The sequence below is a fragment of the Strongylocentrotus purpuratus genome, unplaced genomic scaffold (assembly GCF_000002235.5).
Source record: "Strongylocentrotus purpuratus isolate Spur 01 unplaced genomic scaffold, Spur_5.0 spur5_scaffold_13, whole genome shotgun sequence".
NCBI lineage: Eukaryota > Metazoa > Echinodermata > Echinoidea > Camarodonta > Strongylocentrotidae > Strongylocentrotus > Strongylocentrotus purpuratus.
The window spans coordinates 26,716,698-26,733,302 of NW_022145598.1; the positions used below are offsets into that span (position 1 = coordinate 26,716,698).

At 36.8% G+C, this 16,605-nt stretch overlaps 1 protein-coding gene across 1 annotated transcript; it reads right to left on the reverse strand.

Annotated features, from left to right (window-relative positions):
- Positions 1-7,530: 7,530 nt before the first annotated feature.
- Positions 7,531-15,975, reverse strand: LOC587547 (inositol monophosphatase 3). Its single transcript, XM_787270.5, has 5 exons — positions 15,530-15,975; positions 14,338-14,503; positions 12,420-12,524; positions 11,468-11,641; positions 7,531-9,612 (listed from the first exon to the last, which is right to left on the reverse strand). Exons 1-5 carry the CDS (start codon positions 15,878-15,880, stop codon positions 9,332-9,334), a joined length of 1,077 nt encoding a protein of 358 aa, XP_792363.3. The 5' UTR covers positions 15,881-15,975; the 3' UTR covers positions 7,531-9,331.
- Positions 15,976-16,605: the final 630 nt, after the last annotated feature.

Sequence of the window (16,605 nt, forward strand, 5' to 3'; positions counted from 1 at the left end):
ATTTTTTCTTTAACAAAATTATGTCAATATATTGTAATTAAACAATGTTTCACTTTCCTTTTTTTCAAGTTAGATATTTGAATAAAATGATTAACATACTTTCCGGTTTCTCTGGCCTCTACATTAAAAATGTTCTACTTCTAGCAAAGCTCCTGGAAAGGCTGCAAAAAGGGAGAGTGAAGAGAATGAAATTGAAATGTGGACAGTAATGGAGTGAATATGGAATGGTTGATGGTAGTTGATAACGAGTGAATGCAAATGAGTGGCAACAAGTACGACTGAAAGTGAGACAGAAAGGAATTGCAACAGGTTGCTCAGTCAAGAGAACAAACCTTGCAGAAGATAGTTTTCGAAAGACAGAGAAAGAGAGAAAAGGGGAATTATAAAAAAAGGAAAAGGGGGCATGTGTCAAAGGGGCATTTATGAGAAAGGGTTGGGGTTGGGGCTCCTATTAAACAGGGAAAGGGGCACATATCAAAAGGTAAAAGGGCACTTGTTAGAAAGTTTAAGGGGACGCGTGTCAAAGTAAAAAAAAATGAAAGGGCTTTTATCAGATATCACAAGGGGCACTTATGAAAATGGAACAGTGGCACTTATTATGAAGTTAAAGGGGCATTTGTTGAAGAAAAAGGGGCACCTGTCAGATTTGAATAGTGGGTAATTATCGCCAGGGCTGTAGCCAGAGTTTTTTTTTTTTTGGGGGGGGGGGCACATACATGTAATTGATCGACGTCCTGGGGAGGGGTCAAAAAGAGTTCAACCGATCTTGGATTTTTTTTTCTTCTTTTTTTTCTTCAATGTATGTGAAAGAATGTGTAATTTTCTCTCGAGTTTGTCTCATCATGCGTGGGATCTGTGGGTGCTGGGGTTCCTGCAGCAACCCTGTACATGGATTTTCTTCAGCGGGTGCATATAACTCGTGGACTTCACATTGTAAACCTTCAAATGATGAATTATCATCGAGTCCCCCACCCCCCCCCCCCCCCTTCCCTCATTATTTTAGAAAGAAACCAAAGAGAACTTTTAAGAGAAAAAGAGAAAGGAAAGGAAAAAATGGTAGCTAGGCCTAAACAAAAACAAGAGGCAAGATAAAAGAAAACAAGATTGAAGATATGGTATCAATATTATCTTGCTCCTTTCCCTTTTTCTTTTGTCTTCTTTTCATTTCAATTTTCTTGCAATTTATTTCTTTCTTCCTTGGTATCTATTCCGTATTCTTTATTTCTTCCATTCATTTATTATTTATATATATTTTACTTTTTAACTTTGTTATTCTTCTTTCTAATCCCATTTTTCTTTCTTCCTTTTCTTCCTTATGCAGTTAAGTGAGCATTGATCATAGAAATAATTTAAGTGCAATACACAAGTATTTTATTTTTGATAAATGTCCGTATGTAGGCCTATTCTTGTTATCTATTTTATACAGTTTATAATACTGTATCACATATTCAATACCATAATGCAACCTCTGCTTGTAATATTTAAAAAGCAAACCTAGAACTGATTATTTACCAATTCATGAAAAGAACTAGACTCCCATTAATCTCAGAAAAGTAGGCCTAGGCTACTCACAAATTGCCTATCAAGACTCTTACTTGAAATATATGCTATATATCTTGTCTACCGATACTGACATTTTGGCATTTACTAGTAATTAAACACAGCATTTATGACTGTATTATCTAAATGACCATGACATTGCTTTTCTATGTCATATTATAGGCCTGCCATTAATCCAACGTACTTGTTACACACGATATTCGATGCTGCGCATGCCTCGATCATACATGAATATTCAAGAGAATCGAGACTTTCCCCGGCCCTGCCTAATGAATATTCATGATAAAACAGGAATCCGGGCTCGCCGTGGTACGAAAAAATAAGACGCGGGCCGGTGGCCTCCCACCTCCCTACCTGGAATTGGTAACCGAGTTACCCTGCAGTTATTTGTTAAATTTGATCCAATCGCAGATAATAATCTAAATAATCTAAAAAATATGAAAATTCTGTTAAAATGAAATTCACATTGTTCTCTTTGTCTTTTCTGCTCCTCTTCGGACCCACATACAACCTTTTCGACTTGAACTCCATTGGTCCTGTACGACAGAGAACCTTTTTTTTTAAAGATCCTACTACTGGTCTACAAGTCTCTCAACCACCGATGTCCCCCTTACATAGCTGACTGCTTGGTTCGTCGTCCTCAAGTCCGAAATACCCGCTCATCATCAACCATCTGGCTCACTCAGTGTCTATCTCAGAAACGTGCTGGTGAATTGTCTTTTCCATCGGTTGCTGCAAAACTGTGGAACCAGCTACCTACTGCTGTGCAGACGGCCTCATCTGTTGACCAGTTCAAGAAACTGCTCAAGTCACATCTATACTTTACTGATCTGTGAAAAGTGTCTAACTTTTGTTAGTGACCCAAACATTGTGGAGCGTGTGTGCAGCGCTTTGTAACTGCAAGGAAAAGGCGCTATATCAAATATCTTTTGAATTGGATTGGATGATGCTAATACGCCAAATCATTTTGTAAGGAATAAAAGGTCAGTAATGGTGAACTGAATATTACTTGTGTGTGAACTTGTTATTCAAGGACTCTGGTCTTGGAAACCTTTATGTTAATGAAAAAAAGGTATAAATGTCTTGTCCTTGAAATATAGTAAAATAGGGGTAAATTTGCGAAAGTGTCCTTACAATCTTAAAAATAGGGGCATTAAAAAGTATGATTTTGTCCTTGTTTTGACGTAAAAAAGGGGGTTAGAATTCACAAAATGTCCTTGAAATTTACCGCGAAAGGGGGTTATTTGCAGTTGTGGTAACGGTCATACGCGTCACCCTCTGCGGGTGAGTGACCCCACCGGGGATGGAAGACGGCCGTTGTGTCTAATAAGCCACTGGTAACAGGGGGGCGGTAACTGGGCAGGGTACGGTACCAGGTAGTATTTTGTATTTATCCTTTTGTCTTTTAGTTACTAAAAGAAGCTTACGATTGTTGATTTTTTAAATGAGAAGCTTGGCAATTATTTTGATACATACTGTATTTTCTGCCGAAAGTGTTCCGTTTGTCTTATAAATGTTATATTTAATTGTATCTATGTGTAAACCTCTATCAATGGTACATCACTGTAGTCAGATAGATTTTATACTAATATGATATCGGACTACTGGGTACAGCAAATTATAGCAAAATGAAGTACTTTGACAACCTTTGAGGATGAAATGATGAAAGAATTAAATGATAATCATACAAGGATGCACTAGAGGCCAAAGGAGACGAGGTAGACAGAAGCTGAGATGGACCAACAGAATAAGACACTCATAGGCATTGTTTAACAATATTAAATCTGAGATGCATGGCCCTACCTGTTATCTGTGTATATATGGTGTAATATTGAAGCCCTAAACAAATTGTGCTTCAAGTTCAAAATGATCATGAAGTGCCTCAAAAAAGTAAAAAATCTTTGAGTGAACGGTTTTACCTTGCTCATTTCCCACTAAAGAATTGTAGTGTTAATATAAAAATTGTTTGGAAAACGGTTTATGAAATTTCGATTTCTAATCATAAATATCTTTATAATCAGACAGACGATTGGCTTGTAAAAGTCATGGGGTTCTTAACTAACCTAAAAGTTTATAATTATCATTGCCAGTATGAGCTAAAACGAGGATTTGTTTCAGAATCTGAGACAAAGACAGCCAATGATCCCTTTAACAGGTCTAACACCTAAACAAAAATAACAACATTCTTGGCTAAAGCAGTACAAATTAAGGAAGAAACAACAATCAAATTGTTTAGCAGAGAAATAAAAAAAACACAGATTTATTGATCATAATATACATGTATGAGAGTATATTCTTTTTAGGGATACGCATGACATTTTCTCAAAATCTGTAAATATAGTAAAAGCATAGTCCCATCTAACCAATAACACACAGTTTGAAAAATTGATTACTTTTGATTAAAGATATTTGATGATCCTTGTGCATTGACAAAATATCCGTCAAAAGAGATTTGAGATGAGAAGAGAGCCAATTAAAAAACAAAATTAACAACCATTTTGTTTACATCTTTTTAAACAATGTTTACAATGATATTAAAATTATCATAATCAATATATTTCTTATCACAACCATGGTGAAATCGAATGCAATAATGGAGGGTTTAAGAGGAATGGATCACCGTCTAAACTGTTATGAGAGTGAATAATGGCTTACAAAAGTGGTAAAGCGCATGTGTATAATATATAGTTGAGCTCTTTTTTTTAAAGCATAAATTCTTGACAAAGATAAAAACCCTTTCACCTACTATTATAAAAAAAAACAATAGTATTAGTACAAACACAAAATTTAATTTGGAAAACAATAAGTCCTTTAAAATCTCCTAAATTAAAGAAAAACTATATCCTAGGAGTATCGTTTGAGTTCTTCTTAACTTTTAAAGTTATAGATATACATGTAGATCTCAAAATCACTTTCTTTGAGATTTCTAAACAAGTCTTACACAAATAGAGTGGGACAGACAACAGAATGTTTGGAGAAAAATGAACGTAAGTGCATTGTTTCAGGAAACCATCACAAGTACAAATTTACAGACATCCTATTGAAATGTGTGTATTAAAATTAACACGCATGTCACTAGAATGTTGATAAACTTGTGACGGTTTCGTGAAACGCTACCCAGATCACTTTTCCCTCATTCAATGAATAAATTACATGAAAACTGACCACATTTCAGAAGACAGATCTTAATGGAAAAAACTAAAAACATACGGTATGTAACCAAACAAGACAAACTGAAAGATTGACGGATAACATTGAAAATTTCAATAGAGTAATGTAGATAACAAAAATTACACACGTTCCACGTAATATCACTAATTTTCTATCGTTCACAATTAAATCTAATCTAAGAGAATACAACCTTGAGACATCTGTGTTTGCAAAAAGGAAGGGGCTACTGTTTCAAAACAAAAAAGTCCCTTTAGCAAGACTGCTAAAATTACATCTCATTAAAAGAACTACGGTATATGATTGCAAATTTAATACATATCTTGTTAACGACAGGCAGTGGTGTATCCAGATATTGAATGTCTCTGATATATTTAACTTTTAAAGGGCGTCAGACCTGTCAATACGGACACCCCATCCCCCTCCTTTTCAAAGAAAGACACGATGCCGTGACGAGGACTCACACATCACACATGAATATAGATATTTCCAACATCCTAACATTCTTTCATTATAAATGGAGGCATGAAAATGTTCTATTATGTAATGTCTCTATCAGTACATGTACTTGAAAGTTTATTACCTGTGCTTGAATAACTATGTTTTATTCCACATGAGAAATGGAAAAGAAATACCTGTAGTAAAAATTTACAAAACCTTGAGGGCTTTTTAATATGGCATAGGATATTGCTTGGGCATTTTGTGCAATTGATCCATATACAGCACATTTGAAAGCATGAACTGGAGTTGAAAATTGCACAGATCTTCATTGGTTTTAAGAAAATGTTAACAGATTCATACAATGATGCATATTAAGAAATTACTTCTTGAAAGTTTCTGCTACTAAATACACTTAATCTCTAAACTTGGTAATAAAGCTGAATATATTGCAGAATTCAGTCACTACATCAAATATCAGCTCTCTTCATAGAATAAGAGAAGAAAGGCTAGAGTAATAATACAGTAACAGCGAAATATACAGATAAGTGAAAATATCATTATTTTTCTCTCAAATACAGACAGATAATATATACTCAATCAATAATCAAATTATCTTTTGACATTATATTCGTTCGGAGCCAGAAGGGCATTTAATTTGATACAGAGTCAACTCCCCTCTGGTTCTGAACAAACAATGTCATTTACTGTCAAACAGGTAAATAGGAATAAAACTTGGATAAGCATTTTTGACAACAATATTTCTGCTAGACTCTATCCATTTATGAATGCATAAGGAATCAAAAAATGGCTAACAGTCTGCATGATTGTGCAGAGAGGGTGGGGGGAATAATGTCTGAATAAAAGACTGCTATCGACTCAAGCATTCATGCTCATGATAGTTGGCCTCTGCATTTATCTTGATTCTTTGATCTACTTCCAAGTTTTCAATTATATATTTGTATCTTTTGGGGTGAATTTTAATCGTCACATTTTATGTAAATCAATTATATTACACAATATATATATATATATATATATATACACCGGTACTAATATTGTTATTTGAATATTTTGTACTATATTTTTTAATAAATGCAGAAAAATCTGCTTTTAAAAAAAATCAATAGCACTTCACCAAATTTTGTTCCTATTCATCCCATTTGACAGTACATAATTTGTCAGCTGCCTGCAAGAGGGCCGTTACTGTCACTGACAATACATACATACATGTAGCACTGACGGCCTTCTTGCAGGAAGCAAAAGGTTTTACCTTATACATGCACATACAGGATTGTACGACACTCATTGCGACACAACTCCGCATCAATCTCCTACTTTTCTACACTAACAAAATTCTTAACTTCAACATTGGACCCAACACTAAAGTTAACCCTACACCACCTTTGAGAAAATACAGCTCAGAGCGATTGTTGCAGGAACACATGTCATATCGCCACAAGGCTAGGCTATTCAGCTTGAATAGAAATATTTACATACACATACCGTATGAGAAGAAATACCTTGATCAATGAAATGACCTCGCAAGCTGACTAATATCAAGCCTGTAATAGGAAAATATCTAGACGAATAGTGAGTAAAAAGGAAATTTGATCTGCTAATGTGCTTGCAAAGTTGACCTTTAAAGGTTACATCAATCATTTGCAGACATAAGATGCGACTCAATTGAAACAATCCTGCATTAGATTCTCCCCTTCCTAACCCCCCCCCCCCCCCAAAAAAAAACAACAAACAAACAAAAAACAGCCATCCCTATTAACTTAAACATACATTCTTATGAAAGTAGTCATCTTCAGTTGCTTAAGTAATCAACGTTGATGCTTTTCTCATCGATTTAGCTGCTGCTAATACAGTCAAACCTGCTTTAGTGACCACCTGTCTACAAAGACCACCTTTCTACAACAAGCACATTTTTTTGTTTCCCTTGAAAACGGTTTCTCATTGAAACATGTAATAAAGGAACCCGTCTACAAAGACCACTTTTTGTGTTTTCTTGGGCGGTCGCTGTAAACAGGTTTGACTGTAGTAGTAATACTACAGACATTTTTATAGAGCCTTTTCATGAAGCAGACACAAAGCGCTTGTTTTATTTACAAATATATCTACATGTACCTGTAAGTACTTGATGTTCCCATCTCTTCTACAATGCTTTCTTGATTTCACACGAATAATACTTCAACTTGTAAAGGCACATTTCAACAAATTTAATTCAATCAAGCGAGGGCGCTATTCAGCTACAATCGACAAATCTGATAATCCTACGATTCCTAACTGCACTACCGGTAGTCATTTTGGGGCTTTTCTCGACTTTGGTGCTGTAGACTACTACATGTACAAAAAAAATTAATTTTCCAGTTAAGCCTTGTTCATAATTATACCTTTACATGTACATGAATGCTGTGTTAAATATCAAACTCGATGGTGTAACCAAATTTACAGAACTACATGCATATGGATAACCCACTTGGCTCAAAAGCATACACGATCCTCCACACCTTCAAAAGAATTCTGCCTAAATGTCTACTAATAACAATAATAATAACAAAAATAGTAAATAGATACCATAACATCAACATTATTTTTCGATGCCCCTTTGACAACAAGTAATAAATAAATAAAAACAAGAGTCTCTCTCTTCTTCGATGATTAGAGATTTCATTGATTATGGGCAATATTTTGAACTTGTGGTCGAATGGAAGAGGCTTGTGTACGGACGTTTCACAAAGATTGATCCGTAGCCATCATTCCACACAAGTTGAATTCCAAACTTCCACAAATTCCGACCTAAAACTCAATAGTTACCTTGACCGTATATCTCTGAGGAACTAAAGCGAAGGGCAAATTGCCACCAGAGCAAGTGTCTGGTCAACCTTCATTATAAATTATCTTTCTCATAATTTGTAAAGCAAAGATATTGATCAACTAATTGATTGTTCCAGCTATCACACACACATCGACTAACCAGCAGGCTATTGAAAGAGATTATAATAAACTTCAATCTTGTTTATCAACAGCTACCGTAATTAAATGCTCATCCTGATCATTACATCATAATCAGCATTCGGCCAACCATTACAACTATAATTAAATGGATTCGTATTTTAGTCCATCGTCTGGCCATGACATATTTGTCGGTGGGTGACATAGCAACCAATTTCATAAACTTTCAATACCTTAAGTGATACCCAAAACAACAAGAGCATGAAACCTCGTCATAATCTACGACTCATTTTTTTAAAAGGTCTCCCAAGTTTGAAAACTCGTCAAATGTCCATTGATGGACACACCAAGCTCTGCTACACTCTAAGCTAAAATTCTGTATTAAAGAGGCAACTCCATTGGTAAATGGAAGGTTCCTCTAAATCACATACATGTATAAACAATGCCGCTACTCCCCCAGCTGCTTGTTTTAAGCACCACGGCCTGACAAAAACAAGTTTTCCTTCTATCTATTCCACAAAATTGCAAGAAAATGATAATAATATAAAAATCTAATTCCATAACACAAGTCCATAAGGAATAGTGCTGTATTGCGACTCATTATTTTGAATGGGTTAGATCAGCATAGCATAAGAAAATGCATTTTAAGGCTTATTTGAGATATGACACGACAAAAGCGCTTCGGTTTTGGGGTGATGATATGAAGTGTATCACGTTTCATATTTCTGTATCTTATAACACATACATGTAGCTCAGTGAATATGTGCAACTCCTCTGTTGTGCACAATTGCCATTCATTTTAATACACGTTTTTTTTAATGCGGTGGCGGCTACAAAGCAAGTACTGTAAAACCAGAATCTTTCATCGCTTGAAATTTAAATGAATTTAAGTTTCATTTTTTTACAGTTTCTTTTCTTCAAGGTTTACATGTATGCTGGAAAATGACTTGAATCAATTCAATTGAATTATGGTTTATGAAAAACATGTTCAATAGTACATGGACTGAATTATACATAATTTACAAATATCAATACAGATTAGAAAACATGTAAAATTTTGCGATTGTCTAAAGTTTCTTACCACAGGATTTTGCTGTCATAAAACAATAAAGAGTCTGGTTTTACAGTAAACTGAAAAAAGATCAGTACAATAAATTTTAAAACAAAATATATGCCTATTTTCCTTGATAGATAAAAGCATGCATTATTTCTTTGCTTTTGGCTTCTGATCTGCTTTTAGCTCTTCGTAGACAGGCTTGAGCTTTGCGAGGAACTCTGTGTGGTCCCAGACGGTTGCTAGGAGTCCGTCCGGCGCCTTGGGGTCGTCCGCCCTGTCGTAGCTGATGGTCTCCCCCTTTAAGGTGGTCATCTTGGACTTCATCTCAGTCAGGATGGCGTTGCCGGCGCATATGTCCCATTTCTTGATGAGTGTAACGTGGATGTAGATGTCTGATTGGTCTTCTAGGAGGGACATCACTTTGTAACCTGGAGGAAAATATGAGAAAAACAGATGAAAGCAATCAGAACAAAGGGCACCAACTGAAGCATTTCTTGGTGAGCATGGTATGGATGTACATGTAGATGTTGGATTGATCCTCTAGGGGCGCGTTCATGCTTGATTTTGAAGGCAGAATGAGCGATTTGTAACGCTCGTCGTAAACGCTCATCGTAATCGCAGTTCTACGGTGCACTGTTCATGCTCACTTCTCCAGGCAATTCTCCTTGGGTGGCCTTCAGCTGGATTCGCAAACCTGTGTGCGCATGCTACGTAGACCCACTAGAGGTCAGTGCGTTGACCCCATTTAAACGCGTTTACAAATTGTAAACGCATCTTTTTGTGAGTTTACGATCGGCGATCGTGATCGCCGTTTTTCAGTGATTCTACAAAAGTGAGCATGAACGCAATCGTGTTTTAAACTAAACGCGTAACAGATGCCTGATTCTGGCCGTCAAAATCAAGCATGAACGCGCCCTAGGTGAGATGTCACCTTGAAACCTGGAGGAAGAGATGAAAGAAATCAAGTTTTAAGGGCAATAAAAGGTGAGATGTTGTGGACTAGTGGATAAGTCACCCGACTGCAGATCACAAGGTACTGGGTTCAAGTCCCACCGCGGCACTTTGGCAAGACGTTAATCTACATTTGCCACTCTCCACGCAGGTGTAAATGGGTACCTGATATGCTTGAACGCTAGTTACTTTTGGCAGCTTGGCTACGACCAGGGTATGTGTAAAGCGCCATGAGCATCAGAGCCTGACGGATAACGGCGCTATATAAATAACCATATTATTTATTATTATAAATATTATTTAAAAGAACTACATGTAGGTTTTAATCCAAATGAACTCCAGAGTTGAATCTTGAGTACGTTTCTAATCTACCTGATCAGCAATAGCATGTAAAGTAGACAGTCTACAATAGAAACTTCTGGGCCCCGTCTTACAAAGAGTTGCGATTGATCCAAATCAACCGCAAGTCCTCCAATCAATCGCAAGTTTGCAGTCTCCTGTCTCTTATGTATATAGCTGCGAAAGTTGCGATTGATTTCTACTCATTCGTAAGTCCTCCAATCAATCGCAATTTGCAGTCTCCTGTGTCGTATGTACATACATGTTGTAGCTGCGATTGATTTCTACTCTTTGTAAAACAGGGCCTTGGTCTTCCATATCTTCTAGAAGATGACTTGACACTTAGTTGCCAAATTTTGACCGCCCCAGCTGTTACTCGATACTAATGTTTGAGAAAGCAAGAGTGACATAATACAGCTATTTCACAAGGGAGATGAGAGCAATAGCAGATTGTCAGCTGTCACATTAAAAGAAAAGATGTATTCAAATGTCTTAAAGCAGGACTGCACTACTTGTAGCTACTTGCGCCCTCTACATAGCAAACAATGCCCAAGCAGTACCTGTTGGTCCCCCATGATCCTTTTTCTTATGTTAATTGAGAGCTGATTTGATGAGATAACCACCTGTCAGTGACCATGCAGGGAGGTCTTATCCCTCCTGGGGGGTGTTTCATCAACTAAAATCGATTTCGATTTTAAAGATCAATTTTAAGGCCAAATCAGTTTTAGCTTAAAACCGATACTTGTGAACTGTTTCATCAAATCGATTTTAAGCTAAAGTCGATTTTATTGATTTCGTGAAACAGCTCCTAAAATCGAAATCAATTGTAGGCCCTTAAAATTGATTTTAAGATCGATTTTAGGGTTTAGTGAAACACCCCCCTGGCCATACTAGTGCAGAAAATTTAAAACAAAGAGGGTTACATATTTCTTTTATTCAACAATGAATTTCAAGCAACCAAACTTCAGAACAGAGTTTGTAGGATAGCCTTACCAGCTCCTCCTGCAGGGTTGACCTTAGTGCCAGCTCCGAAGGTCTTCTTGGAAACTTCTTCCACCTGGCCAGAATGACTCCTTGACACGATGATTCTAGGGCTCTCCAAGGCTTCGGTATGGTGCTTGATCTCCTTCAGGTGTGCTGCGTGGCCTTTACCTACCCACGCCCATGCTGTAGAGGAAATGAGAGGAAGGAAGAGAGGGAGAGGGAGAGGAAGGGAGAAGGGAGGTGGGTGGAGAGAGGGAGAGGGGGAGATGGAGGCAGAAGGGAGAGGGGGAGAGGGAGTAGGGAAAAGGGAGAGGGAGAGAGGGAGAGGGAGGGAAATGGAGGGAGAGAATACGAGAGGGAGAGGGAAAGGGAGGGAGAGGGGAGAGAGAGGAGGGGGAGAGGGGAGAAGGGAGGGGGAGGGGAGGGAGAGGAGAGAGAGAGAAAGAGAGAGAGAGAGGGAGAGAGACAGGGAGTGTGTGGAAGGGGAGGGAGAGAGAGCGAGAGAAAAGAGGGTGGTCGGAGGAAGGGAGAGAGAGACAGGGAGGGGGAGGACGGAGTGAGATGAGAGAGATGGTGGGAGAGGGAGATGATTATTAAAATCATGGGCAATCCTACAAGTACATTTAAGATTACTTTGACAACATTTGCTCCAGGATGACTTCCATCAGACTGTCCGTTGGTTTCGATTTGCTTTGATTTGAATGTAGGGTCATTCCATGTCAAATCACCCAATGGTTTTAAGCCAACCATTTTTTATTTTGATGAAACTTAGTGTACTTAAGTGTGATCTCACAGCACCAAATCTCAATTTTAAGTCAATCGGGTGAAGGTTTTGGCAGATATGGCCCACCAAATTTTTAGATTTTTGGCAAAAATGTGGGCCTGCTTTCGAACCCTTGTATCTCAGGCACTAATGGGTCAATCTTCAGAAAATTTGTCTTGTTGATGACAAGTCACTTACTTGTCTTGGGTCCATTTTCCAGGAATGGTTTGTGTATGACTCCCATAGTCGGTACTCCTTTCACTGCTACACAGACCATTGTTGTCACATATTCTACCAAGTCCTCTGCACATGGGAATGACAAGGACACACCACAATCAATGTAAGCAAATTTCAATTCACTTTAATACATTTGTTAGACTGCCTTATTGAGGGACTCCTCAACCATACTCCCCAGGGAGTGGAGCATGTGCACAATCATGAGCAGATTAGCAATTGAATCCAATGGTTAGGGGGTAATAATAATCACAATTTTAAGCACCAAGAGACACTATTAAGCGTTATCAAAATGTGACTATTGTAATTATGATAAATACTCTAATTGGGAATTCTAAGTTGAAAAAGTATTTCAAAATTTTCCCCCTTCTTTCCTCATGTAAATAGATCTACCCTGTAGTCCTGTAACAATCCCCGCTAATTGATACAAAAACTAATTGTAGGAATTCCTACAGGTACAGCTTTGCAGGGGTACCATGTTATTTTATAATAACCTTTAATAAGTTGTGCAATCCTATCCTGAACTTAAAAGATAAGGAGCCAAGGTGGAAATGAATTACACTCAGAAAAGCATTGGCATTTATTTAGTTACAAAGTGATTGACAGATAAAAAGAACTGCATGGAAAATGTAAAATAAGGTCTGAATTACGAGACTATGTAAAACCGAAGCTCTTGTTCAAAATTGCGTTTAACAAAGGTATTTAGGCTGATATCTAAGTTTTCCTTCAGTATTACGTGATCTTAGTCACCGCTCTGGTTTATTAAATGAGTCTCGTTACCAGCAAGTAAAGACTTTGCATTTTTGCAGGCACCCAGTATACGGTACACCACATATTAATCAGCTACACTGTAGTTAAAACAAACAAAAATTCTTATGCACCGTAACCTTATGTATTATATAATGTGAGGGAAAAAACTCTGTTCATTAGCAAAGTGTTTAACAACCTGTTACAACTTACAATGCAATTAGGCAACCAAGGCAAAGTCTGCATAAACAAACATTTGAAAGTTTTATTAAATAAAGCACTTTGCATGAAACTGAAACTTTTTTTGCTCAATTTTGAAAGATGAAAAACTGTCTTAATGTCTGCAATATTTAGGAAGAAGTCTTTGAGCCATTATATTCAGATTTTATAGACAAAATACATCACACAGTATTCTCAACAGTTTTAATGAGGGTAGTCAGAAAAAAAACAATCATATTCCTCTGTACATACATACCGTACTTGTTTTGTAACTCCTATCAAATACATATTTATTTCTTAGATTATTTTAAGATTTCTTCATATCCATGCAGGTAATTATTCAATCGTAGAACCTGAAAGTTTCGAGTAGTAGAAATTTGCAAAAGGTTCATGCCACAATGAAAAAAAAGAAGAAAAAAAACAAACATTTATTACAACACAAAAAAAAATGAAAAGTCTTGTAATTTCTTTCCATGAAAATGGTTGTGATCAACTATTCACAAAAGTTTTACTCCACAAAAGTACATGTACATGTATAGATTGTATTGCTGCCACTAAAACTTGTCAAATTACAACTTTTGGGGACCTGACACTGACATGAAGCACAAGATCCCTCAAAAGCTGGGTTCCCATGGAGCTATAGTGTTCTTTAGATGGTCTCTGATGACTGTAATCTGAGCCAAACAGTGTGTATTTGGAAGTTTCTTCAAACAAATTTTTATAAATAATATTTCATAAATAGTCACAGAGTCATTTTTCCCCTATTGCATAACTTGTCACTGTGAAATGTTACAGCCATCATTTTCTTTCGAACCTGTCTCGTCATGAGTGAAACCGTGGCTGTTACATGTTATCCACCCCCCCCCCCATCCCATCCCCACCCTCCTGTCTACTTTTACCTCCTGGAACACTGTACCTGTATATTCTTGTGTTGCATCCAGAGGATCGACCCAGACGGTGATATCACTAACAGGAATCTTTTCATCTGATTGAATGATTTTAGATACCTCAGGAAGGTCCTTAGCCACAGGAGTCACCTTGTTCATGTCAAACACTTTATCTTCATGTTCCTCCGAGACGACCTAAGAAGGAGATAATCACAGTTTCAAGATTTCAAAGACTATTAAAGTAAATCTTTGAAAAGACACAGTTGAATCATTCAAAAGAAATCTCAAGACTTACAGGGTATTTGTTTTCTTTGTGATTGTTTTTGGACAAGGTGTTGTGTGGAGTTCTGTGGGATCTGAACGAGGTTGTGTATTGTATGAACCAGGCTTGGATCATGCGGTGCACACATTTTTTAATAACTTTGCACAGCTTTACACAACCAATTTACAGTGTATGCACTTGGAGAGCAAAATAATTATTAAGTTTTATTTACTAATGTAAAGCGATTTGAGCATGTTTATGTAAAGGCGTTATATAAATATAAAAATATATGTATGTACGGGTACATGTATGTATGTAGTTTCATAAAGCTAAACATTTATTCTACTTTCAAGAGTGCTGAATTGAGACTTTGTGAATTGTGATGGCAATAATTTTATTGGCAACTGAAACTACAGATCTAGAGATATCAAACAAAATGAAGAATATAAAGATGAAAATCTCATAAGAGTCACAAAATAAACCAAATCAAGCATGAACAAAAGATAATATATTTGGTGATTTGTTGTTAGATTATCAATGAAAATCATGTCTTGTCAGCCTGCGTCTGCAGGTCTATGCTGAATTTGACTGAATGCCAGAATGGAAATCAAATCAAATTATGACATTGTCAATACTCAGTCAATGACAATTGAAAAGTCAATGTCAATCACAAACAATGGTCAATGAATGACTTTCATTTAAAATTTAAAATCAAAATCAAATATTTATTTCAAAAATAGAGGATTAGTTTACGTACAAAAACAGATGGAAAAATCTTAAATAGGCATTTCTGCATGTTAACAGTACTATTAAGTTTTAGTTTAAAAAATTATAATCAAAATCAAATCATGACATTGTCAATACTCAGTCAATGTCAATCAAAATCACAAACAATCAAAATGGCCAATGAATTTCATTTAAAATTTAAAATCAAAATTATTATAAACAAAATTACGTACAAAAACAGATGGAAATGACTTTTGAAATCCAGATATAATGGCCTCATGTGACTTCATATCTCCGTCGGTTACTGGATTATTTGCTCCTTCTTTTGTCTTCCCTTTGCTGGCTTCGTTCAGCTTGTTCGTATCGCGAATCTCCTTCACCACCCTGCCGCCGCGCTCGGCGAGCTGGATGCTGGCAACAAGGAGCTGCTTCATGCTGACCAATTCACCCTGCTCCGAGCTGCCACTGCTCTTATCTTTTCCATAGAAAGAATTTCTGATGAGAAGAAGTGTTCCTCCGCCTAGAATAACAAGGAATATCATCCCAACGGGATTCACCTTGATGTTATTCATTCCGAACGACATTGAAAATTATGACTTGTCCTTTGAGAGAATAGATTGCCCTGCCGTCAAGTCAAACTAGCTAGCTAATTGTGTACGTGGTACATGTACGTGTTACGTTTACAGCTAGCTATGTGGGTACATGTATTGAGGATCCTAGATACATCGTCCTCAGATCTCTCAGCTCTTGACGAATCGCCAATCAACATCTTCCAGAAGATTATTGTCCCACGCGTAAAGCGGCGACACGGATCTAGATGGGAGGAGCACCGCAATATGTGGGCAAAATTGAAGGGCAGAAAAGATTAAGGAAATCTGAAAAGGGGAAAATAAAATAAAGGTGTCAAAAAATGTTCAAATGTATAATAACAAATAAATAATATAAAGAAATAAGACGTACAAATCCCGGTCCACATGCAGCTACATAAATCATGACGCTTAGAGACTTCGGTTAATGGGTCTATATAAGCACGGTTTTTATTATTATTATTATAATGGCTTGGCGTAAAAACTTTTAAGAGTATTAATAATTTATAACCATTTCAAATATTTTACGAAAGAAAAGGAAGGAGAAAAAGAAGAAGAAAAATCGACTCGGAGTGAAGCGGAAGGAGAAGAGGAAGACGAAAAAGAAGAAGAAGAAGAAGAAGAAGAAGAAGAAGAAGAAGAAGAAGAAGAAGAAGAGGAAGAAGAAGGAGGAAAATAAGAAGAAGAAGAAGAAGAAGAAGAAGAAGAAGAAGAAAAAGAAG

What these genes read in the sequence shown, in the direction of transcription:
- LOC587547 (XM_787270.5), bottom strand. Translation starts at nt 15,880, where the DNA reads ATGTCGTTCGGAATGAATAACATCAAGGTGAATCCCGTTGGGATGATA. An exon ending in AGTCATTTCCATCTGTTTTT is followed by an intron (nt 14,504 to 15,529) that starts GTACGTAATTTT and finishes TCTCCTTCTTAG; the next exon opens with GTCGTCTCGGAGGAACATGA. An exon ending in GGAAAATGGACCCAAGACAA is followed by an intron (nt 11,642 to 12,419) that starts GTAAGTGACTTG and finishes TTTCCTCTACAG; the next exon opens with CATGGGCGTGGGTAGGTAAA.